Consider the following 26,768-nt stretch of genomic DNA (forward strand, 5'->3'; position numbering starts at 1 on the left):
CAGTCTATGGTAATGCAGCTCTATTCCAGTTCCACTCCAGTCTCTGGTAATGCAGCACTATTCCAGTTCCACTCCAGTCTCTGGTAATGCAGCACTATTCCAGTTCCACTCCAGTCTCTGGTAATGCAGCACTATTCCAGTTCCACTCCAGTCTCTGGTAATGCAGCACTATTCCAGTTCCACTCCAGTCTCTGGTAATGCAGCGCTATTCCAGTTCCACTCCAGTCTATGGTAATGCAGCACTATTCCAGTTCCACTCCAGTGTGCTGCACACGGCTGGAGAGCTCAATCCCCTCTGCTGACTGCTCCTGATCCTGATCCGAGGTTTTCCTGAGACAGATGTCAGAGACACACAAGGAGGGCTCAGAGTTTAACTGCAGCAATAACAAAAGCTTTAAAGGATGATGACACTTGCTTCAGAGGAATCAAGTCCCATTGAAATCAAAGAGTGCATTTCAGGGTAAGGAGCAGCTGTGTATCAACTGTAAAGACACTGTGTGGAGGCAGCAGCTTTGTGACATTACTGACAAAGGGTTATTATTAATACTCTAGATTGAAGAATCAAAGAATAAAGATTATGAGTCAAATATGTCAAAGCTTTAGATCTTTATCATCTGGAAACCAAAAAGCCAAATTAACCCCGTATAGCATCTTAGGACACAGGTCTAAGTGAAGGGCACTGTTAGAGTTTGTAAGAGGGATTCTTAAAGAGCTAATCAGAAAGTTTCCATCTCCATTTTCAGTGCTGTAAAGGATGATGACAGGTAGAGATAGCGAGTGCTGCCCCCTGTCTGTACACATACTGGCTAATACTGACTTACCTTGACTTACCACCAGCGAGACACGGGGAACCTGGAAAAATATATACAGATTGTTCAGTTTCTTTCTTATAATTGTGTTAACAAAAATAAATACAAACTTCCAAAATGTGTATTTTGGAAATTAGCTGTGCATGTTTAATGATGAAATAATGATTTCTTAATGAACTATCTCTAAGACTGGGCTGTGCTGTTTAAGAAGAAGCCTGCATGTGTGCTGTGACAGGCCAGGTGAAATGTGTGCACTGACTGGGAGTCTCACCTTGGATCCTGCAGTATTGAAGGAGTAGCAGAGTGAACACAATGAAATGAATCAGAGAGAAGCTCACTCTGTAGCCAATAGCAACAGCGCTGCGCCAGGACGCTGGGGGAAGGAAGGTACAGTATGAGTGTGTGCGAGTGACTTCCATACACCTTGACTGAGCTGATAGGGATTCAAGAACATTACCCTGCTCACACTCGCTCTATAGGAACAGCCTTCAACTTGCCACTCTAAATCTAAATCATTAGTGGGAAATATACACCACTGAATTTGCAAAGTATAAAAACAGTGTCTGTACTGTGCAGTATTTGTTCTCAATCCTTTGTGTTGTAATTGCTGGTAATTCTGCAGTCTGTTTAGGCGTTATCTCTTCACACAGGAATATAATGGGTTCACATTTACAAAGAAATATAAATTTAGTGATTGCATTTCGGAAGTGGATTGTAATAATAATTCAATCCATTGTGTTGGAAATGCTGGTAATTCTGTAGTCTGTTTATTCTGTTTCTTCAGGGAATGGGAATATAATGGGATCACAATGTGACCTATTTTACTGTGAGATCACTTTCAATCATCAAGGACAGTCATTTAGGAGGGGTTTGTAATCTTACTTTCCACTTCAATGTGTAGCTCCTGGCTGCTCTTCTTCACTCCCTGTGACTCCACAGCACACGTGTAGCTCCCAGTGTGGCTCTTCTCAGTGCTGGCTATGCTGTACAGTGCAGAGTCAGTGCTGTTAGTCACAGGCTCCCCGTCTCTCACAATGGTGTAGTGGAGTTGAGGGCGGGGGGTTTTGTTCACTGCTGCCTCACAGGTCAGGTTAAGAGCCTCTTCCTCCTTCACTGTGGCTCCTGGAGAGGCTGTCAGAGTCACCCTAGAGAACAGAGCTACGAAAAGATGACATGAAGACAGGTTAGTGATTGTGAAGCTGTCTGACCAAGATATTAAAATCAATCAGAACCAGTGTCTTGCATAGAGTGGGATTCTCTCAGAGCCCCCTGCTCCTTAGAGAGACAGAGGCAGTGCTGGAGTATAGAGGCTCCTTAGAGAGACAGAGGCAGTGCTGGAGTATAGAGGCTCCTTAGAGAGACAGAGGCAGTGCTGGAGTATAGAGGCTCCTTAGAGAGACAGAGGCAGTGCTGGAGTATAGAGGCTCCTTAGAGAGACAGAGGCAGGGCTGGAGTATTGAGGTTCCTTAGAGAGACAGAGGCAGTGCTGGAGTATAGAGGCTCCTTAGAGAGACAGAGGCAGTGCTGGAGTATAGAGGCTCCTTAGAGAGACAGAGGCAGTGCTGGAGTATAGAGGCTCCTTAGAGAGACAGAGGCAGGGCTGGAGTATTGAGGTTCCTTAGAGAGACAGAGGCAGTGCTGGAGTATAGAGGCTCCTTAGAGAGACAGAGGCAGTGCTGGAGTATAGAGGCTCCTTAGAGAGACAGAGGCAGTGCTGGAGTATAGAGGCTCCTTAGAGAGACAGAGGCAGTGCTGGAGTATAGAGGCTCCTTAGAGAGACAGAGGCAGTGCTGGAGTATAGAGGCTCCATATCATTTTGCCTGTAAAGGTAACACCAAATGTTTCAGTCAAGACAGGAACAAGCTATAAACACACCATTGAAACATCCCACAGCATCCTGCCCCCTCCCCTCCCTAGGTTCTAAACCCTTAGATATATCTGCATTGATAATCTGCAAGTCATTCAAACACCACTATGAAACATAATGAGTTGAGTCCTCACTTACAACAGTGTTAGTCATGAGTTTAAGTCCCACTCAAATCATTAAATTAATATGTCTTTGTGTTTTTTTTCTTGGTATTCAAAAATCAGCAATGAGATTATTATTGTTCTTTATATGCTTTGTCATGGTGTTCTATATATCAGATATTGCTTTGATTTTAGCTACTGTGTGGTAGAGTAGTTGAGAAACTTAGATATTTTAGTAGACAGAGAAGCACAGAGAGGAATATAATTAGAAATAGAGAATTAGAGAAATGCTGGAGGATTGAGGCTCCCAATCACCTCTAGCAGAACCAAACAGCACCCCCTACTGCTGAGGGCAAAGCTTTAGTGAAAAGGAAGGAGATTCTGTATTACTCACCAGTTACATTTACCCAGATGGGATCGCTGTATTGTGAGTAAGACGTGTTCCTGCCCCGTTCAGCTCCACACCAGTACTCTCCACTGTGGGACAGAGCAGCAGCACTGATTGTGTATCCGGCTCCAGTTCCACTGCTGCTGTCGGTCTGGTACACTGGAGCTCCCTGCCTGTCTTTGTACCAGAGATATCTCCAGCCACCAGAGCCCCCCTCAACCACACAGCTCAGGGTGACCGTGTCTCCATCAAATATCTCTCCTGCAGGCTCCCGGGTCAGTGCAGGCTTTGGTCGTCCCTCTGAAATACAGAAGATGACAAATAAGGGCTCCTGTTTCCCTCAATTTGAGTGGCTTTGGATAACACGATAACATAGTAAATATTTTTAACTTGTATTAAAAAAACAAATTACTAGAAAATTTGAATAATTATAAAGCAAATACATGAATCTACTGGAATTACTTTTAATGTACTTGTTATTAATAAAAAAGTAATTATAACAGCCATTATTAGGAAGTCTACAAAGTCGTCCATTCTTCAAGATGATATTCTACTAATGACTTGTATCACTTCCTTTAACTGGCTTGAAGAGTTATTGTTTTCAGTGCAGCTCCAATCAGTAACTGTTCTGTTCTGACACAAAGATAGTGTAAAAGATAAGATGACAGAAATCCACAGGACTGAATGAATATTATTATTATTATTATTATTTATTTCTTAGCAGACGCCCTTATCCAGGACGACTTACAATTGTTACAAGACATTAATAAACTCACCAGACACAGTCAGTGCAACAGGATCGCTGTGTTAATAAACTCACCAGACACAGTCAGTGTCACAGGATCACTGTGTTAATAAACTCACCAGACACAGTCAGTGTAACAGGATCACTGTGTTAATAAACTCACCAGACACACTCAGTGTAACAGGATCGCTGTGTTAATAAACTCACCAGACACAGCCAGTGTAACAGGATCACTGTGTTAATAAACTCACCAGACACAGTCAGTGTCACAGGATCACTGTGTTAATAAACTCACCAGACACAGTCAGTGTAACAGGATCACTGTGTTAATAAACTCACCAGACACAGCCAGTGTAACAGGATCACTGTGTTAATAAACTCACCAGACACAGTCAGTGTAACAGGATCGCTGTGTTAATAAACTCACCAGACACAGTCAGTGTAACAGGATCACTGTGTTAATAAACTCACCAGACACAGTCAGTGTAACAGGATCGCTGTGTTAATAAACTCACCAGACACAGTCAGTGTAACAGGATCACTGTGTTAATAAACTCACCAGACACAGTCTGTGTAACAGGATCACTGTTAATAAACTCACCAGACACAGTCAGTGTAACAGGATCACTGCGCTGAGAGGAACGTGGTGGATCTCCTCTTTGTGCCTCACACTGGTACTGTCCACTATGAGACTGAGTGACAGGGCTGAGTGTGTATCTGGCTCCAGTGGTGCCTCTGATCTGCACTGTGCCTCCTTGACTGCTCTTGTACCAGAGATATTGGAAGCCAGTGAAACCCCCCTCAACCCCACAGCTCAGGGTGACAGTCTCTCCAGTGTACAGCTCTCCCCATTGAGGACTGCTGGTCAGCACAGCCTTCGGCAGCTCTGGGTAAAGAAAGGAAACAAGGCATGTTAGGAACACAGACCTGCCTGCCAAGGACAGAAATAAAACCCAGTTCAGCAAGACCTGCACCCACAGGCTCCATTCACATGGACTTGTTAACTGTGGTGGTCTCTAATAAAAGCATCTCGATGTTACTGTCTCTCAGGGGTATCGAGGTCATAGCTCTGGATTCTTGTAACATTTGTAGATTTTCTCTGTCTGAGAATTTGTTCTCTTGGTTGATTAGCCCTTATTTCCATACATAGACAGACAGTGCTGGACAGCACAGTGCAACAGACCTATTCACAGCATGTGTAAACATGCATGATAATTCAAAATAATTATGTATTACCATTAGACGTTAACAAAGGACTGACTGATTCATAATTAAACTTAGTGTTTCATAAAAAAAATGTTGACATGGATGACAAAAGCATGGATTCTATTTGTTTTTGTTTATAAATAAATGTTGGGGCACTTTAAAAAATATGTAATTCAAAAGCATACATTGTCTGTATTAAAATGTATTGTTTAATAATAATAATAATAATAATAATAATAATAATAATAATGATAATAATAATAATAATAATAATAATAATAATAATAATAATAATAATAATACTATAAATAGAGCCTGAGAGATGGGATGTGAATCAGATAATGTGGAGGCATATCAGCAATGTTAACATTCACTATTAATACCAGTAGTATTAGTAGTAGGGACATCAGACTTATTAGCACAGTCCCATATCAATTACAGTACATGAACCCTCCTAATAAAGCAGGTGAATCTAATATGTGATTGTATTGAAGGCACTCCAGCAGCATATCACTGTGTTTTTACTGACATGTCAATGGTTCTGATTCACTCTGTTGCTGCTCCTGTGTGGTGTTTATAACACTGTGTAACAAATTTTTTTTTTTTTTTTGTTCCTGGGTAGTAAGTGTTATTTCCTAATTGCTTATGCCTCAAAAGTATAGAAAATGGCTATTATTCCCCACAAACTTTGCTTTTGTGACCAGGACAGCGATATTTTGAAATGTACCTATTTTCCAGAACATTCCAGATAGATTCAGTGCTGAGTAAACTTGGAGTAACTTCTAGAACTTTCTAGAACTTTCCAGTAATATAAATAGTAGTATAAATACAGGGGCCTTAAGCCCACCAGTTCAGTTTAGTTCCAGCTGCCTAAGTGGATACATATCTGCATTTTTCTGAGATGGCATCAAGGTCATAGGAGACTTCAAAATGGTGGCATTCCTGATGGGTCTCCATGGCGGTTTTACCAAGTTTCCCTGCTATCTTTGCCTTTGGGACAGCAGGGACACCAAGGCGCACTACCACAGGCGGGACTGGCCACAGCGGACAGAGTTCTCTGTGGGGAGGAACAACGTCAAGTGGAAGCCACTGGTGGACCCCCGGAAGGTGCTGATGCCACCACTGCACATCAAATTGGGCCTTATGAAACAATTTGTCAGAGCTCTAGATAAGGAGTCGGCAGCCTTCAAGTACCTTCAAGACTTCTTCCCTAAGCTGTCTGAGGCAAAGGTCAAAGCCGGTGTCTTCGTCGGACCACAGATAAAGAAGATCCTGGAGTGCAATGAATTCCCCAAGAAGTTCACTAGTAAGGAGAAAGCGGCTTGGAACAGCTTTGTCGCAGTGGTTCGGGGCTTCCTGGGCAATCACAAGGCCGAAAACTATGTGGAGCTGGTTGGGACTGGTGAAGAACTACGGCACAATGGGCTGTAGGATGTCCCTCAAAGTCCATATCCTTGATGCTCATCTTGATAAATTCAAGGAGAACATGGGAGCGTACTCAGAGGAGCAAGGCGAGCGCTTCCACCAGGATATACTGGACTTTGAACGCCGCTACCAAGGACAGTATAACGAGAACATGATGGGAGACTACATTTGGGGGCTGATTCGTGAAAGTGATTTACAGTATAATCGTAAATCTCGAAAAACTACTCACTTCTAAATCTTCTGTAGTCATTTCTGTATTACTTTAGTATAAATACATGTTAATTTGGATTCATATGTTGTTTTTTTCTGACTTTATGTGAACGAAAAGACACAAATTCGCCCGTTTTCTCATTGGAAATAGGTAAATTTCAAAATATCACTGTCCTGGTCACAAAAGCAAAGTTTGTGGGGAATAATAGCCATTTTCTATACTTTTGAGGCATAAGCAATTAGGGAATAACACTTACTACCCAGGAACAAAAATTGTGTTACATAGTGTAATTATGACTCATTATCACTCTGAATGATACTTTGCTGCTGCTTTGATTTTTAATATAATAATATAACTCACATGACTTACATGTTTAGTATCTGTGTCTTTCTTGGGTATTCTGTTTCATACTGTGTGTGTGTCACAGTAAAGTGAACAGGTATGTATTCTATTTAAAACTATTTCATTTGTGCAGAATCTCTTCTGTGGTATAATCTGCAGTGTAATAATGTATAGGAACAATTTCTTATATCCAATCTGTACCCCCCTGTCTAGGGAACCTGAAGAGAAGGCACTGTGTTTAGTACTTGTATAGTACAGGTGTTTTGCTGCTGGTAAACCGCTTAGCCGTCCAGTTGAGTAGTTAGGACTTGCAAAGTTTAATACGCACTCTTTGGTGTGGCCTCTTTCTGCTTTATTACAGCTTCTACACTACTCAGAGTATGAGACCAGGAAGAGCTTTCATATCAGAAAACTGCCAGGACCCGTTACTTCAGCACCTGAGTTGTGTTGAGAACATTAACACAGCTGGAATAGACTCCAGTGTGAATGTATCTGTGAGACATTACAGACAGAGAAGGGGGTGAGGACTCTCTCTGTTAGAATGAACCTACCTCTCACTGACACCCACACCTCTGCAGAGTCACATTAACACAGCTGGAATAGACTCCAGTGTGAATGTATCTGTGAGACATTACAGACAGAGAAGGGGGTGAGGACTCTCTCTGTTAGAATGAACCTACCTCTCACTGACACCCGCGCCTCTGCAGAGTCACATTAACACAGCTGGAATAGACTCCAGTGTGAATGTATCTGTGAGACATTACAGACAGAGAAGGGGGTGAGGACTCTCTCTGTTAGAATGAACGTACCTCTCACTGACACCCGCACCTCTGCAGAGTCACTAGAGTAAGGGGAGGAGTTCCACCACCACCATGCTTTGCACTTGTAGGACCCCTCGTCACTCTTTGAAACACGATCCACACTCAGCTCTGTGTCAGCCCGGGACTGTAACTCTCTATTATATTTATAAAATATAACCCTGGCAGCTTTATAACCATCGCGGATAAGACACCTCAGAGTCAGAGAGTCTCCCTCAAACACAGGCTGGGGGGGAGTCTGCAGGATCACTCGTCCATCTGAAAAGACAGAAAGAGTTCAGATCAGCAGGGCTGAGAGACGGGTCAGGATTGAGGAGTCTGCAGGATCACCCATTGATCTGAAAAGACAGAAAGAGTTCAGATCAGCAGGGCTGAGAGACGGGTCAGGATTGAGGAGGCTGCAGTTTTACACACTGTCACAAAGACGGCCGGAGTGGGTGGCGTCAGACCAGATCCAGGAAATAAAACAACAGAGACTTGGGGTTTTGGTGAAGCTGAGCGCATGATCGCGCTCAGCATTTAATAATTAAACAGAACAGAAAATAAAAGGTTTTAAACACAAAACAGGACACGGCACTTGTAGCCAAAATAAACAGACAAACAAAACGAACTAACACAAACGGTGCACGGAGACAAACAAACACGGTGAGTACAAAACACTATTATTATTACTTATTTTAACTCCTCTCTCTCTCCCGTTCTCCACTCTCGAACACCCAACCCCGAGTGAGTGAAAACATGCTGCTTTTATGCAGTTGTACCGAGACTCGACTGCTAATCAATCATTCAATTGGAGTCGCGGTACAACTGCACGTGAATCAATAAAGTGCAATTCCCCGTGCTCACATATTACATTTTACTTGCACGTGAAGTGCTGTGCCATCCTCGTGCCTAAATACAAATATACATTTTAAACACTCGTGTTACACAGACCCGTTTATATCCCGTGTACCAATGACTATACACCAACATTTAACACACCACACGCAACATATAACAGAAAATACACACAGGGGCGGGCACTTCGTCACACACACAAACATGATTACAATGCTTTTTTATCTCATAATGTTATAATGTATTATGAGCTATATAGACACAACGTTAAGAAAGACTATTGTAGGAAACTATTTTCCCCCAAGTGTAGATACCCCTTGATTTATATTTAAGGCTCTTTGAACCCCAAAGGACGGAACATAAGACATGAATATCAAATCCTATAACAGGGTCTGTCACTTTGTAGGAGCTCATATGGAATCTTTCAAACACACGGTTCTTTGTGTAAGACACACTGTTAGATGCCCAACACCTGGGATCTGGATAATTGCAGAGAAAACACAATCCAGCAACAGTCATTTGAAGCCTATTTCAAAATGACCATTTGCTCAGCTGTTACTTGAAAACAGCAACAATTCATACTGATCCGAGTGCAGGATTACTCAACAGTGTGTCTGAATATTATCTAGAATGTAAATGACTTACATGACACAGTTAGGTTGACAGCATTACTGCGCTCCTGTCCTGATGCAGACTCACACCAGTACACTCCACTGTGAGAATGCCGAGCTTTACTGATTGTGCAGCTGTCCCCATTTCTTCTCCTGTATAGATCACTGCACCCTGCCTCTTCACGTCCAGCTCTGTATTGTTTAAACCTCCAGCCAGCAGAGCCCCCCTCCACCTCACAGCTCAGGGTGACTGTCTCTTCTGGGAATATCTGTGACCAGGCAGGCTGCAGGGTCAGGACAGCCTTGGGATAGCCCTCTGAAACAGAGAACAGGAAAGGATAAGGACACAATCCCTTACAGTCAGTTAGGAGAGAGATTCCAGTCCCCCAGCAGCATCTCTGCAGTGATACAGTAGGAATAGCAGCAGTGTGACCCATTGCAGGCTCTACTTGTGATACAGTAGGAATAGCAGCAGTGTGACGAATTGCAGGCTCTACTTGTGATACAGTAGGAATAGCAGCAGTGTGACCCATTGCAGGCTCTACTTGTGATACAGTAGGAATAGCAGCAGTGTGACCCATTGCAGGCTCTACTTGTGATACAGTAGGAATAGCAGCAGTGTGACCCATTGCAGGCTCTACTTGTGATACAGTAGGAATAGCAGCAGTGTGACCCATTGCAGGCTCTACTTGTGATACAGTAGGAATAGCAGCAGTGTGACCCATTGCAGGCTCTACTTGTGATACAGTAGGAATAGCAGCAGTGTGACCCATTGCAGGCTCTACTTGTGATACAGTAGGAATAGCAGCAGTGTGACCCATTGCAGGCTCTACTTGTGATACAGTAGGAATAGCAGCAGTTTGACCCATTGCAGGCTCTACTTGTGATACAGTAGGAATAGCAGCAGTGTGACCCATTGCAGACTCTACTTGTGATACAGAAAGAATAGCAGCAGTGTGACCCATTGCAGGCTCTACTTGTGATACAGTAGGAATAGCAGCAGTGTGACCCATTGCAGACTCTACTTGTGATACAGTAGGAATAGCAGCAGTGTGACCCATTGCAGACTCTACTTGTGATACAGAAAGAATAGCAGCAGTGTGACCCATTGCAGGCTCTACTTGTGATACAGTAGGAATAGCAGCAGTGTGACCCATTGCAGGCTCTACTTGTGATACAGTAGGAATAGCAGCAGTGTGACCCATTGCAGGCTCTACTTGTGATACAGTAGGAATAGCAGCAGTGTGACCCATTGCAGGCTCTACTTGTGATACAGTAGGAATAGCAGCAGTGTGACCCATTGCAGGCTCTACTTGTGATACAGTAGGAATAGCAGCAGTGTGACCCATTGCAGGCTCTACTTGTGATACAGTAGGAATAGCAGCAGTGTGATCCATTGCAGGCTCTACTTGTGATACAGTAGGAATAGCAGCAGTGTGACCCATTGCAGGCTCTACTTGTGATACAGGAGGAATAGCAGCAGTGTCACCCATTGCAGGCTCTACTTGTGATACAGTAGGAATAGCAGCAGTGTGACCCATTGCAGGCTCTACTTGTGATACAGTAGGAATAGCAGCAGTGTGACCCATTGCAGGCTCTACTTGTGATACAGTAGGAATAGCAGCAGTGTGACCCATTGCAGGCTCTACTTGTGATACAGTAGGAATAGCAGCAGTGTGACCCATTGCAGGCTCTACTTGTGATACAGTAGGAATAGCAGCAGTGTGACCCATTGCAGGCTCTACTTGTGATACAGTAGGAATAGCAGCAGTGTGACCCATTGCAGGCTCTACTTGTGATACAGTAGGAATAGCAGCAGTTTGACCCATTGCAGTCTCTACTTGTGATACAGTAGGAATAGCAGCAGTGTGACCCATTGCAGGCTCTACTTGTGATACAGTAGGAATAGCAGCAGTGTGACCCATTGCAGACTCTACTTGTGATACAGAAAGAATAGCAGCAGTGTGACCCATTGCAGGCTCTACTTGTGATACAGTAGGAATAGCAGCAGTGTGACCCATTGCAGACTCTACTTGTGATACAGTAGGAATAGCAGCAGTGTGACCCATTGCAGACTCTACTTGTGATACAGAAAGAATAGCAGCAGTGTGACCCATTGCAGGCTCTACTTGTGATACAGTAGGAATAGCAGCAGTGTGACCCATTGCAGGCTCTACTTGTGATAGAGTAGGAATAGCAGCAGTGTGACCCATTGCAGGCTCTACTTGTGATACAGTAGGAATAGCAGCAGTGTGACCCATTGCAGGCTCTACTTGTGATACAGTAGGAATAGCAGCAGTGTGACCCATTGCAGGCTCTACTTGTGATACAGTAGGAATAGCAGCAGTGTGACCCATTGCAGGCTCTACTTGTGATACAGTAGGAATAGCAGCAGTGTGACCCATTGCAGGCTCTACTTGTGATACAGTAGGAATAGCAGCAGTGTGATCCATTGCAGGCTCTACTTGTGATACAGTAGGAATAGCAGCAGTGTGACCCATTGCAGGCTCTACTTGTGATACAGTAGGAATAGCAGCAGTGTGACCCATTGCAGGCTCTACTTGTGATACAGTAGGAATAGCAGCAGTGTGACCCATTGCAGGCTCTACTTGTGATACAGTAGGAATAGCAGCAGTGTGACCCATTGCAGGCTCTACTTGTGATACAGTAGGAATAGCAGCAGTGTGATCCATTGCAGGCTCTACTTGTGATACAGTAGGAATAGCAGCAGTGTGACCCATTGCAGGCTCTACTTGTGATACAGTAGGAATAGCAGCAGTGTGACCCATTGCAGGCTCTACTTGTGATACAGTAGGAATAGCAGCAGTGTGACCCATTGCAGGCTCTACTTGTGATACAGTAGGAATAGCAGCAGTGTGACCCATTGCAGGCTCTACTTGTGATACAGTAGGAATAGCAGCAGTGTGACCCATTGCAGGCTCTACTTGTGATACAGTAGGAATAGCAGCAGTGTGACCCATTGCAGGCTCTACTTGTGATACAGTAGGAATAGCAGCAGTGTGACCCATTGCAGACTCTACTTGTGATACAGTAGGAATAGCAGCAGTGTGACCCATTGCAGGCTCTACTTGTGATACAGTAGGAATAGCAGCAGTGTGACCCATTGCAGGCTCTACTTGTGATACAGTAGGAATAGCAGCAGTGTGACCCATTGCAGGCTCTACTTGTGATACAGTAGGAATAGCAGCAGTGTGACCCATTGCAGGCTCTACTTGTGATACAGTAGGAATAGCAGCAGTGTGACCCATTGCAGGCTCTACTTGTGATACAGTAGGAATAGCAGCAGTTTGACCCATTGCAGTCTCTACTTGTGATACAGCAGGAATAGCAGCAGTGTGACCCATTGCAGGCTCTACTTGTGATACAGTAGGAATAGCAGCAGTTTGACCCATTGCAGTCTCTACTTGTGATACAGTAGGAATAGCAGCAGTGTGACCCATTGCAGGCTCTACTTGTGATACAGTAGGAATAGCAGCAGTTTGACCCATTGCAGTCTCTACTTGTGATACAGTAGGAATAGCAGCAGTGTGACCCATTGCAGGCTCTACTTGTGATACAGTAGGAATAGCAGCAGTGTGACCCATTGCAGGCTCTACTTGTGATACAGTAGGAATAGCAGCAGTGTGTCCCATTGCAGGCTCTACTTGTGATACAGGAGGAATAGCAGCAGTGTGACCCATTGTAGGCTCTACTTGTGATACAGTAGGAATAGCAGCAGTGTGACCCATTGCAGGCTCTACTTGTGATACAGTAGGAATAGCAGCAGTGTGACCCATTGCAGGCTCTACTTGTGATACAGTAGGAATAGCAGCAGTGTGACCCATTGCAGGCTCTACTTGTGATACAGTAGGAATAGCAGCAGTGTGACCCATTGCAGGCTCTACTTGTGATACAGTAGGAATAGCAGCAGTGTGTCCCATTGCAGGCTCTACTTGTGATACAGTAGGAATAGCAGCAGTGTGACCCATTGCAGGCTCTACTTGTGATACAGTAGGAATAGCAGCAGTGTGACCCATTGCAGGCTCTACTTGTGATACAGTAGGAATAGCAGCAGTGTGACCCATTGCAGGCTCTACTTGTGATACAGTAGGAATAGCAGCAGTGTGACCCATTGCAGGCTCTACTTGTGATACAGTAGGAATAGCAGCAGTGTGACCCATTGCAGGCTCTACTTGTGATACAGTAGGAATAGCAGCAGTGTGACCCATTGCAGGCTCTACTTGTGATACAGTAGGAATAGCAGCAGTGTGACCCATTGCAGGCTCTACTTGTGATACAGTAGGAATAGCAGCAGTGTGACCCATTGCAGGCTCTACTTGTGATACAGTAGGAATAGCAGCAGTGTGACCCATTGCAGGCTCTACTTGTGATACAGTAGGAATAGCAGCAGTGTGACCCATTGCAGGCTCTACTTGTGATACAGTAGGAATAGCAGCAGTGTGATCCATTGCAGGCTCTACTTGTGATACAGTAGGAATAGCAGCAGTGTGACCCATTGCAGGCTTTACTTGTGTGTTTTGAGTGAAAGGAATTCACAAGGAATCTCTCTCAATATGATTATGACCTTGAACACAAAACATATAGTTTGAGGTCTGTGGTCAGTGGGGCAGCAATTAGTCCAGTTTACAGTAGCAGCTGAGTTAATAAACTCACGAGATACAGTTACTGTCACAGGATTACTCAGGATTACTGAGAGGAACTTGGTCGACTTTTTCTTTGTCCTCGACAGCAGTACTGGCCCTGGTCAGATACAGCAGCTGCAGTGATTGTGTAGCTGTCACCAGTTATACTGCGTCCAGCAGTCTGGAGCCCTGGAGTGTCCTCACTGTCTTTGTACCAGAGATATTTCCAGCCAGCAGAACCCCCCTCAACCCCACACCTCAGAGTGACTGTCTCCCCGGTGAATATCTCTGGGAAAGGATGCTCCAGGGTGAGTGTAGTCTGGGGCAGCTCTTTTATTGTGATGGGAATGCTTGGCTCCTCCCCTGTTTTTTACATTAATGTGAGTTCTGACTACAACACATGAAGTACAGGAACAGCAGAAACATTATCTGTAGTGATGTCTTTGAAATATCTGCATGGTCCAAACTGAAGTCTAAGAGACTAGAAACACTACAAGCTCTTTGTAATGGGGGGAGGTCTGTGCTGACTGTCTGACACATGCGTGGTTCTGCAGGAAGAGGGCAGCAGCCTCGTAAGATCTGCCTGTCAGTCATGGCGATAACACGGAGAGGTGGGGAAGAGGGTGTTTTGGCTTTCCCTCTCTCTGAGTGGCTGAGAGGAGGGCCTTGGGGGATTGCTCGGCCCATAAGTACTGTGCTTGGTTATGCATTTGGGTGGCCGGAGAGAGGATACCCAGTGATGCTGGAGACAGACTCCAGTGTAAACAAAGACTAGGCAAGCACGGCTTAGGGAGACAGCCTGCCTTAAACAAATAAACCAAGAATTAAAAGAAAAAATTACATACCCGAGTGGACGTGTGTAGTTATACAGGGTGTATAAAGAATAGCTGAGCGTAGGGCGGAGACCCGAGCTGACCGGCTTAGCAGCAGTGGGGGCGCTGCGTAAGCAGCACCTTTATTTTGTAGTTTTATTACTGTGTTTTATTTTCTCTTTTTTATTTCGCCTTTTGGTTTTCATTATTATTTCAGAGCAGCTGCGCGTGCTGACGGATACAACTGCAACCCCTGTTTATCATCGTTGGTGTAAGGGGAGTTGCAGCACCAGCGTCATCAGGTGACAAATAATAAAAAATAAAGAAAAGTTACCAAAATAAAACTGGGCACCCATGCGGTGTTTCAAATAAAACCTTCTGTCTCGCGTGTGTGTCAGTGAATTGCCCACCACCCTTCCACACTCTTCTACAAAAGAACATGAGAAAATCACTGCCTGTCTGGTCACTGGAAACCCTAACAATTGTTCTTACTCATTTAAACTGATTTCAGTTCATTACTGTGTTGTTTCAAATGTATTTATTCAACAAGAAGCAGTTAAATAGTGAAATAGTAATCAAACTTAATGTAGCTTAGTTGAGCAAAATGAAATTTATAATTAAAGTTCGGGAGGAGGGTCAGACACCAATCTCCGCATCACCAAATTGAATCATTCAATTTACACATTAGCTAATTTAAATTGTTAGCACTATAAATACCATCTTCACTTATCTCTCAGTTGCGTTTTGATTTCATCGTAACCCACCACCTCCCCATCTCCACCTTTCTTAATAACAGTTTTTATGTTTTATCAATGGGGGTCTCAGCCTCGTCCAGTCGGCCAGGCAGCGAACCCTCAAACCAAGTTAGGTTTGATGCCAAATGAATGTGTATATACAGCATACTTTTCTGTTAAATCGCATACTCCGCATTCTCTACAATAAATATTTCTACTAAAACATTTTGTGATTGGCGTTTGTCCCGAACTACTGAACTTAAATTAATGTAGTACACTGACCAATAGGTACCCAGGCCTGATATGCAAATCCTGGTTCAGATTGAGGATCCTGGGAATCTGTGTATTTGTTGTTTGAGGGTTGTTGTACCGTCAAGATCTTTGAGTTTTGCAGGTCTGTACTCAGAATGGGGATGAACTGCATGTTTTTATATTTGGACTTTTGTCACCATAATTGCAGGAGTTTTCCATATTTTATGAGGTCAGCATGCTCACACACAATGATCAATCCAAGCTCACAGTGATATTTAATGAGGTCTGCATGCTCACACACAATGATCAATCCAAACTCATTGTGATATTTAATGAGGTCTGCATGCTCACACACAATGATCAATCCAAGCTCACAGTGATATTTTATGAGGTCAGCATGCTCACACACAATGATCAAACCAAGCTCACAGTGATATTTAATGAGGTCTGCATGCTCACACACAATGATCAATCCAAACTCATTGTGATATTTAATGAGGTCTGCATGCTCACACACAATGATCAATCCAAGCTCATTGTGATATTTAATGAGGTCTGCGTGAACACACAAAAAGATCAGTCCAAGCTCACAGTGATTCCCTGTTTGAACTACTATAAAATCCACTTTCTTATTAACATAGCAGTCACTTTTATAGTCATTTCTCCTAATAAAATGTGATTAAAGTTAATGTATTCACGTAAGAATTTACTGAAGCTCACATTATTCAAGTTGCAGAAATTGAATTACATTGCTTTGGTTAAGATGTACTAACTTAGTGTTATTGAGTTCACAACATTATTCACTGGCTTTCCTCAATTTTGTTCAGTAAACTCAGCTTGTTTTTACAGTGTAGTAGCTTTTATAAAGTCAGGTCTTAAAGGATCCCAAAGATTCAGCATCACCAACAAGACTCGGTAACCCATTCCATACCCTCACCACTGTAAAGAACTGTGTCCTCTGGTCCTGGGTTCAGTACTAAGAAGAACACAAGAAGAAAAGGGGAACCACTGATAATCATGATATAATAATGTAAGAATCTGGATTTTAAAACCTTGATTAGCAGTCAGCCAATGTAATATTCTTATTGAAAAGCTTTCCAGCAATACCACACATAGCCTCTAGGTGGAGGACAGTATGGCACTGTAATGGCTAGTGTTTGCTCGAGTTATTCTTTGTTTTATTAAATTGTTATATTGGATAGAAGAAAGGGAAAGCTTATTTAAAAAGTGTGTTTTTTTTATAGATGATCAGGAAGCAGGATGAGAATCTTTACCAGTCTCTTCACTTTGTGACTGCATTGCCACAGCCTATTTTCAACACACACACCTAACATGAAAAGTGTCATTTCTCAAACGAGCTTCATGCTTTTCAACCATGAATTGTAAATCCTGTTTTTAAAATGTGTTCACATTGTAAACTGTTCTCTTACCTTCATACTGTCTGGAGCAGCTCACTACAGTCAGCACTGAAAAACACAACAGAGACAGTCAGGGACTAGACCCTTATAAAAGCACCACAGTCATGTTGCTGTTTCCAATGCTTTTACCATTGTTATACCATGCTCATCAGTTATAGGTGCCTGCCATACATACATGTAACATGTGCTAACATAGGGAGAAGTAAGAGCCAGCGCCATCTAGTGATCTGACACTTTTGATCAGGTTTCCTGATCTTGTTTTGTTAGTAACACACTGCTGTGCACTACTTGGTGCTGGTGTATATAATAATATAAAGAGACTCTAATCTAGCCTATATTAAATATGTATATGACAGGCAGCTCCTGAACTCATAGTCAAAGCACCTTAACACAGACTTACCAAATAATACAAACACAAGATTTGAGTCATTTCAATAAGAACCCTGTGAATGATTGTAAAGGTGAGGGAAGAGTAAAAACAAAGCAAGACAATGTCACATGATAATAATCCTTTATTAACTTGGACACACGCATGGGGTTTAGGAAACTGACAGATCTGTAGCTGCATTTAAAGTATTCTTGAGTAGCAACTGGTGGTGATATTAAATCGTGTTCAAAACCAGTCAGAGCTTTTTTGATACATTCAATATTCATACTGATTTCAGTGTTCATATGAAGAGAAGAAAGCAGACTTGAGTTGTGAATTCAATTCAATAATGGGTGTGATACGTGTAACAGGGAGAAGGCTGGACACACACTGTCGACCACACACAGCGCAGGTGAGCATCTTAACCCCTGTGCAAAAGATCCAGGCTCCTCTGCATGTGTGCTTATAGAGCTTTTAACCTCATCTCACCAGCAGGGGGCAGAATCCATAATGGCAGTTCATCACACAACACTGCCTGTTACACTGGCAGCACGATTATCTATTAGTCTATTAATTGTGATCCATAAGGGAAAAATAATTCTGTTATTTTGCAATAGAGGTGTGTGTCGAGTGGTACATGACTAAAAGCAAAACATGAGCTCTATTTTCATAAAAACAACTGTAACCAAATTATATTGAGAGGAATGGTAATTCCTCGTACAAGTTAGAAAAACTTGTTTGAAACGACCGAGAGTCTCTATACAGCTCCAAGAGTTTAGCTGTTTTCACCATGTTGCAGCGGCAAAACTAAATCACTTAGAATTACCATCTGTACCAGTATCAAAAGTCTGAAACTTTCTTACCTCAAATGTGAAAAAAACGTACATACCTCTTATACACAATGAGATATAAGTGGTCAAACTAAAGCAAAATTGTTATTCTCCTTCTTCCTCCTCTTCCGTCTACTTTTTAAGGGTGTGTAGCGACTATTCAAACAGAAAAGCTAAATAACTGGACATCTACCAATCCTGTGATTCCACATGTTGGTCAACGTCAAAACATACCAGGGTGTGCAAGCAGTTTGTTATCCACACCATTTATATTAAACAAATTATTTATATTTTAAAACAGCACATTTCGCAGGATGAAAAAAGAGGGGGGGGGAATACCGTGGTTTAAACTCGCAATATGATGTTCTTGAAGAGCACACGACCTTAGCCCGCTGCGCCACTACACAGTTGTTGAAATGCATTCTTTTTTTAAGCTTACATCCAAGCCTGACCAGCTTCGATTTCCTGTTTGAAAATTTCTAGTATTCAGACCCCTGACCAATTCTCTCATATTACTGAATTTCAAATGGTACATTGAAATTTCGTTCTGTTTAATATTTTATTTTAAAACACTGAAACTCAAAATCAATTATTGTAAGATGACATTGGTTTTATGTTGGGAAATATTTTTTCAGAAAAATAAAAAACTGAAATATCTTGCTTGCATAAGTATTCAACCCCCCACACATTAATATTTCGTAGAGCCACCTTTTGCTGCAATATCAGCTTTAAGTCTTTTGGGGTAAGTATGTTCCAGCTTTGCACACAGTGTCGGAGTGATTTTGTCCCATTCTCCTTGGCAGATTTGCTCCAGGTTGTTCAGGTTGGTTGGACGACGCTTGTGGACCGCAATTTTCAAATAGTGCCACAGATTCTCAATGGGATTGAGATCAGGACTTTGACTGGGTGTGGCGGAGTGTCCCGCCCCTATGTATTATTATTTGTATTTTTGTTTGCGGCGTGGATAAAAGCACCGCGTCTTTTATTATATTTAAAAACCCCGTGAGGATGCATGGCTGATCAGCTACTGATTATTTAACTAGCTGACAGTCACGCATCCTTACCAAACGCGTGCAGACTCTGGGGTAATAAGATAATTAACAACTAGTTAATCCCTCGGCCAGAGTATATGAACCTGCAGCGCTCTGCACTCGAGGTTGAGTGTACAGAGGAGAGTACGGGAGAGCGGAGAGAGAAAGAGCGCGAGGAGAATAAGACAATTAACAATTGCTAAAACGTGCTGGATTAGCCAGCACGACACTTACTTGTTTGTTTGTTTGTTTATTCGTTTGGCCCTCGTGCCCTTTTGTTTGGTGTTTTGTTAAATCTTTTGTTTTTGTTTTGTTTATTAATAAATACGCTGAGTGCCGTTGCACTCAGCTTCAACCGCCCATCCATTGTTTTGGTTTCTACTTCCTGGTCCATGACGTCACCACTGCGAGCCAGACTGTCACATATGGTGTCCTGCGTGGGACAAACAACGCCTCCAACAGCCGGACCAGGAAAGGAAAGGACATTTTTTTTGTTCTTTTTCAAATAGTGTTTTTTTGTGTTTGGAAAAAAGAAAAAAAAAATGGATAAAGTGGACGCCTACATGGAGAGGTGGCATGCGCATCAGAGGGAGTTAAAGGAAGGAGGGGCTACATGGTGCCTCGCCTGCCTGGAGTATGGGCACCTCCCTGAGGTGTGCCCATATGAAGACCCCCTCTTTGTGCAGGCCTTTGATCGAGGTGAGTGGAGACTGCGGAGGAGTGGATCCACCTGAAGGCCATACCATCGCCGCAGGTGGATCAGGAAACCTGCCTCACCTGCCTCCAAAGGAGAGGAGTGGTGCTTTGCCGTCGGCAAGGTCAGGCACAAACCACCCGACCAACCCCCTCCATGGCAGGAGGTGGAACTGCTGGTCCCGAAGAAGGGAAGGAGGGGCGGTGCCAAGAAGGCGAAGAAACGGGCTACAGCGCCCGGAAGGGGGGAGTCCGAGCACCCAGCGCCCAGCGCCCAGAGGGGGGGAGCCCGAGCACCCAGCGCCCAGAGGGGGGGAGCCCGAACACCCAGCGCTCAGAGGGGGGGAGCCCGTGCATCCATCGCCCAGAGGGGGGGAGCCCGTGCATCCATCGCCCAGAGGGGGGGATCCCGTGCATCCATCGCCCAGAGGGGGGGAACCCGTGCATCCATCGCCCAGAGGGGGGGAGCCCGTGCATCCATCGCCCAGAGGGGGGGGAGCCCGTGCATCCATCGCCCAGAGGGGGGGAGCCCGTGCATCCAGCGCCCAGAGGAGAGGAGCCATTGCTGCCGTCTCCAATGCCAGAGGGTGAGGAGACCTCGCCGCTGTCTCCAGCACCAGGAGCTGCCTCTGCCTCCGCCACCTCCACTGCCAGGAGCAGAGCAGCAGGAGCTGCCTCCGTCTCCACCACCGCCAGGAGCAGAGCAGCGGGAGCTGCCTCTGTCTCCACCACCGCCAGGAGCAGAGCACCGGGAGCTGCCTCTGTCTCCACCACCGCCAGGAGCAGAGCACCAGGAGCTGCCTCTGTCTCCACCACCGCCAGGAGCAGAGTACCGGGAGCTGCCTCTGCCTCCGCCACCTCCACCAGCAGAGGGTGAATGCCTGCTGGTTCTGCCTCAACAGCCGTGGGAGGACTGCTTGCCCCTCCCACCTCCACCAGCAGAGGGTGAATGCCTGCTGGTTCCGCCTCAGCCGCCGTGGGAGGACTGCTTGCCGCTCCCAGCTCCACCAGCAGAGGGTGAATGCCTGCTGGTTCCGCCTCAGCCGCCGTGGGAGGACTGCTTTCCGCTCCCACCTCCACCAGCAGAGGGTGAATACCTGCTGGTTCCACATCTACCGTCATGGGAAGGACTGCTCCTGCCCTGCCTCGCATCGCCTGGGGTTGTCTGTTGCTCCGCATCGCCTGGGGCTGCCTGTTGCTCCGCATCGCCTGGGGCTGCCTGTTGCTCTGCATCGCCTGGAGAGCCACCAGCTACAGGGAACGAGGGAGAAGTGGAGCTCCCGCTGCCGCCTCCATGGCCAGGGGCTCCCCTCCCGAGTTCACCTCCCGAGGGTCCGCTGCTGCTGCTGCCATCGCCTCCCGAGGGTCCGCTGCTGCTGCCATCGCCTCCCGAGGGTCCGCTGCTGCTGCCATCGCCCCCCGAGGGTCCGCTGCTGCTGCCGTCGCCTCCCGAGGGTCCGCTGCTGCTGCCATCGCCTCCCGAGGGTCCGCTGCTGCTGCCGTCACTTCCCGAGGGTCCGCTGCAGTTGCCGTCGCCCCCCGAGGGTCCGCTGCGGCTGCCATTGCCTCCCGAGGGTCCGCTGCTGCTGCCGTCGCCCCCCGAGGGTCCGCTGCTGCTGCCGTCGCCCCCCGAGGGTCCGCTGCAGCTGCCGTCGCCCCCCGAGGGTCCGCTGCTGCTGCCATTGCCTGCCAACGGTCTGCAGCTGCTACCTTCGCCTCCCGAGGGTCCTGTTTTGCCTGGGGTCACTACCAGTCCTGCCATGCAGCAGGAAATACTGTGGCTGGAGCCCCATGAAGGGGAGCTGCCGGCCATGGAAAAGGGGGGGGAGGTCACAAGACCAGCTCCCCCAGCCGCACTTTCGCGGCAGGAAATACTATGGCTGGAACCCCATGAAGGGGAGCTGCCGGCCATGGAAAAGGGGGGGGGGGTCAGGAGACCAGCTTCCCCAGCCGCACTTTTGCGGCAGGAAATACTGTGGCTGGAGCCCCGTGAAGGGCAGCTGCCAGCCATGAAGAAGGTGGGGGAGGTCAGGAGACCAGCTTCCCCCGCAGCAATTTCGCTGCAGGAGAAATGGTGGCCGGAGCCCCACGGAGGGGAGCTGCCGGCCATGAAGAAGGGGGGGCAGGTCTGGAGACAGACAAGGGTCATTTAAATGTGTTGGCTTAAAAAAGTAACAAGCAGACAAAAGTGATTAAAACAAAACAAGTTTGAATGACAAATTCGGCAACATTGTCACACTCTAAATTATATAGGACGCGCTCGCAAGCATGCGAGCACACACGCACATGCGAGCACACAAACACACATGCACAAATTCACACACACACACACTCACACACACAGACACACGCACACTCACACACTCACACTCACACACACACGCAGACAGACACACACACGCACACAATCACGCGCGCACACTCACACACACAGACACACACACACTCACACTCACACACACACGCAGACAGACACACACGCGCACACACACTCTCACACACACACAAATGATCTGGCCCTTGAGCAGAAAACTAGTTATTTGTTGAAGCCCAGCATGGGCAGCAGTATGGAGAAGTGGTTAGGGCTCTGGACTCTTGACCTGAGGGTTGTGGGTTTAATCCCAAGTGGGGGACACTGCTGTTGTACTAAAATAAATAATAATAATAACAATAATAATAATAATAATAATAATAATAATAATAATAATAATAATAATAATTGTTTAGCTTGTTGCAGTTTCAACACTTGTGGTTTGTCTTTGCTGTATAAAAATAATTTATAACAAAAACATTGTCAGTGTAAAAAAATAAACTAGAAAAACGCAACAGTCGTTTAAAGGGGTGATATCAAACACAAAAGCCCAAGTTAGGAGAAGCAATTAGGCCAATCTTGTCAAGCATCAAGCAAATAGGCACAATTGGAAAGGTGCTGGGGCCCAAGATTCACACAATTCTTGCTTCTAACTTGGCGCCTTTTTTTGGTCGCTTCGCTCCACTTTATCGCTCCACTTGAAATGCGCAGTGGCGCAGCGGGATAAGGTCGTGTGCTCTTCAAGAACATCATGTTGCAAGTTCAAACCACCTGAAATGCTCTTTGTATGACTGAGACACACACTCACACACACTGAGACTCTGTGTGTTGTAGTGTGTGTGTTTCTGAGTGTATGTGTGTGTCAGTTTGTTGTGTGTGCCTCAGTGTGTGTGTGTGTCTCAGTCTATGTGTGTGTCTCAGTGTGTGTGTGTGTGTGTGTCAGTGTGTGTGAGTGTCTCAGTGTGTGTGTGTCTCAGTCACTTCAAGTCATACAAAGAGCATTTCAAGTGGAACGATAAAGTGGAGCGAAGCGATCAAAAAAAGGCGCCAAGTTAGAAGCAAGAATTGTGTGAATCTTGGGCCCCAGCACCTTTCCAAGTGTGCCTATTTGCTTGATGCTTGACAAGATTGGCCTAATTGCTTCTCCTAACTTGGGCTTTTGTGTTTGATATCACCCCTTTAAACGGCTGTTGTGTTTTTCTAACTTGTTTGTTTTTTTTACATTGACAATGTTTTTGTTATAGATGAATAAATACAGTAGAACATTTTCTAGCAGTATCAGAAATTGTAACATGTCCATTTAATTTACAAGCATTTACACAGACCTGTGAAAAACAACAGATTAAAAGATAGCAGACCACAGGACTGGACCCACACTGCAGAGCTTCCTCCCTCCCACGCTGAGCATGTTTTTCCAACCACTGACCACATCCTCAGTTGCTACATCCTACAGCACGCTCTAACCCCATGGTATTTGAAACCGTTTAACCCCTCCTGCCCTGCACATGAAGAGTGGGTTTTGTGTGTATATATTGTAAATAATACTGTGTAAAATGTACATTTATTGTAATTAATTCATAAAGTAGCTGACACTCCTTTTTTTATGGTACATTTTCTCAGTCTTGGTGTAATAATATTATGCAATGCAATTAACTGTACAGTAAAATACATTTCAATGAGGAAAAAATATGTATAATAATTGAGTGCTAATACCCAAAATAAAAAAAATTGAAGGGGAAAAAAATGTCTGTCAGTCAGAAATGAGAAATACGCATCACAAGCTGCTGTGCCTTGCACCGATTTACCACCTTGCCAGAAGCTGCAACAGTTTATAAATTAGCAAGAAAAACAGCACATTTCATTTCACAGTGTTTCTGTCACACTCGACATTGTGAACAGGATAACTGCCTTGATGTTGTATCAATCTTCAACAAGCTTTTATTTTATTATTCAATCCTAGCTTCCTTTGTATGCTTTGGATTGCATTTCACTTTAGTCTTACTGTGTGATTATGAGGACCCTCTCTATATGCCTGCACGGGTTTTTATAAAAGGTAATGGCTTAGTATATTATAGCATGATCACAATGAATCACCACTCCCCCTTATCCTCTCAGTCCTGAATGCTACAGTAGTGTGGTAGGGTGTGTGGGTGATTCACTGATACACTACAGGAATGGTTAGTATATTATAGCATGATCACAATGAATCAGCAGTCCCCTTTATCCTCTCAGTCCTGAATGCTACAGTAGTGTGGTAGGGTGTGTGGGTGATTCACTGATACAGTACAGGAATAGTTAGTATATTATAGCAGGATCACAATGATCCTGCTATAATCCCCCTTCTATAAACCTCAGAATGATTTTAACAATATAATTCTAACTGATTTCTTATTGCATAAAAAACAGCTGCTATTATTATTATTATTATTATTATTATTATTATTATTATTATTATTATTATTATTAATATTAATTAGTCATTTAGCAGATGTCCAAAGCGAGTTACAGAGACTAGGGGGTGAACTCTGCATCAACAACTGCTGCTGCTGCTGCAGAGTCACTTAAAATATAACCCCGGTTTAACCTAAAACCATAATATATTTAAAAAAACAAACTGCTGTGTACTTGTAAAATGAAATAAAAATATATACAGCAGTCTAGAACAGTTCCATGAATATCAAACAAGCAAAATCTTTTACTCTGTATAAATGTTCATGGAGGGTAAATGTTTGCAATCAATATTATAAAACTAATTTAGTCAGATTTTACATTCAGCTTTCAGAAAGCTATAACACAGGGGACCTGCAATCACTTGGTAATGACATTTAAAAAATACTTTGATTGTAGAAAACGGTCCTTTCCCTTCTGGGATCTAGCCATTGCAACTTTAAAGTTTTTATTTTACCACCTACAGCTCTGGCCAAAAGTTCTGCATCCCCCTATAGAATGAACTGATTCTGCTTCATAAAGTCACACGAAACCTGCTGAATAATGTTAACTTAGCATATTAAATTACACACCACTTTGTATTATTACATATTCTTAACCAAAAACTGACACAAATTGAAAAATGTGACATTTGGAAATTTAACATGAAATACTACTCTACCTGTCTCCAGTTAACTTTTGCAATTTAATTGTGTAGCTTCTTTTATTACATGATGTTAAATAAAATATCTAAATTATGTTCATACAGGTTTTTTTAAAATTTTGTATTATGTCTCAATTCTAAAATTCTGGGTGATGCAAAACTTTTGTCCAGAGCTTTAGAACTGCTAATGTTCTTTTAACATCCCATTCCCAAAAACATGTTAAAGAAAGAACAAAAGAAAGAAATGCACACCCTGAATAAGTGAAGCATTAGTTTGCTTTAACACTTTCACAGGAAGTGTCAGTGAGCTGCTGTAGCTACAGTTCAGACCAGTTCAAAGGGCCTCAGCAGCATCAGCATACATTACTGTGAGAGGACTTTCTGTACCACTATTTACAAGTTTCCAGGTTCCTATATTTGATTATAGGTGGAAATCAATTTAGTTATCTTACAATCCTTCTGCACACATTTTTGTATTAATCTTTAAGCATGCTTCCATGTTTGGCCATACTTCTACCATATTGTATCATGCATGTGCAATACTTTCATTCAGGGGCGTCATTTGCTATAGGGCAGGGTGGGCAGCTGCCCCCCTCCCCCAGACACACAATATAATAACTATTAAGATGGTCGAAGTTTTCTTCACAAATGAATAAAATGCATTTTTCAAACATCGTTATTTTCTAATCTAACCCGGATCTAAGTCGGCCACGGCTGCAAGGCGACATTCATTCATTTTCTATTGACAGTTCATTGTTGTCCAGTGATTATATCGACAACACAGAATTACACTGCAGTCTATTATTTCTATAAGAATATAATATTATTGATATCATGAGTCAAAGGGAAATGTCGGACATGTTTGTCACAGCAGGTGGAAAACAGAAGAAATTAAACACAGCGAGACAACAAGGATGGATCCACTTAAGAAACTATTAATATTCCTGCTCTAAAGAAAAGGTACCATAGATTTGAAACTAGATTTAGCCTCATGTGTAGAGCTGTGCTGTGCGTTTTCGGTTTGGATTGGCAGAAAATAATATTTAAGGTGGCACACTTGTTATAAATTAGTGCCGTGCTTTACAAATACTTGCATTGCAAATTTTTTATAATTTATTTTAAGAATAAGAACAATGCTGACAAAACGCACGTTATCTCATTGTAAACTGGACCAATTACTGCCTGTTTATATTCATTCATGATGCTAATTACTGTTTTAAAATGCT

General features: G+C 44.0%; 2 protein-coding genes across 2 annotated transcripts in view; one reads left to right on the forward strand and one right to left on the reverse strand.

Moving 5' to 3' along the window:
• Positions 1-26,768, forward strand: part of LOC131709380 (zinc finger protein 79-like) — a 237,825-nt gene that overhangs the window by 16,337 nt on the left and 194,720 nt on the right. The gene's annotated exons all lie outside the window — the stretch shown is intronic.
• Positions 3,008-26,768, reverse strand: part of LOC131709451 (Fc receptor-like protein 2) — a 37,202-nt gene continuing 13,441 nt past the window's right edge. Inside the window, exons 2-4 of the mRNA XM_059011995.1 lie at positions 9,537-9,676; positions 4,512-4,878; positions 3,008-3,465 (exon numbers count right to left, since the gene is read on the reverse strand). Of these exons, the coding sequence (XP_058867978.1) occupies positions 3,164-3,465; positions 4,512-4,878; positions 9,537-9,676 (809 nt within the window). The 3' untranslated portion in view covers positions 3,008-3,163. The remainder of the gene's footprint in view (positions 3,466-4,511; positions 4,879-9,536; positions 9,677-26,768) is intronic.

The sequence above is a fragment of the Acipenser ruthenus genome, chromosome 43, assembly GCF_902713425.1.
Source record: "Acipenser ruthenus chromosome 43, fAciRut3.2 maternal haplotype, whole genome shotgun sequence".
In the NCBI taxonomy this organism is placed as follows: Eukaryota; Metazoa; Chordata; class Actinopteri; order Acipenseriformes; family Acipenseridae; genus Acipenser; species Acipenser ruthenus.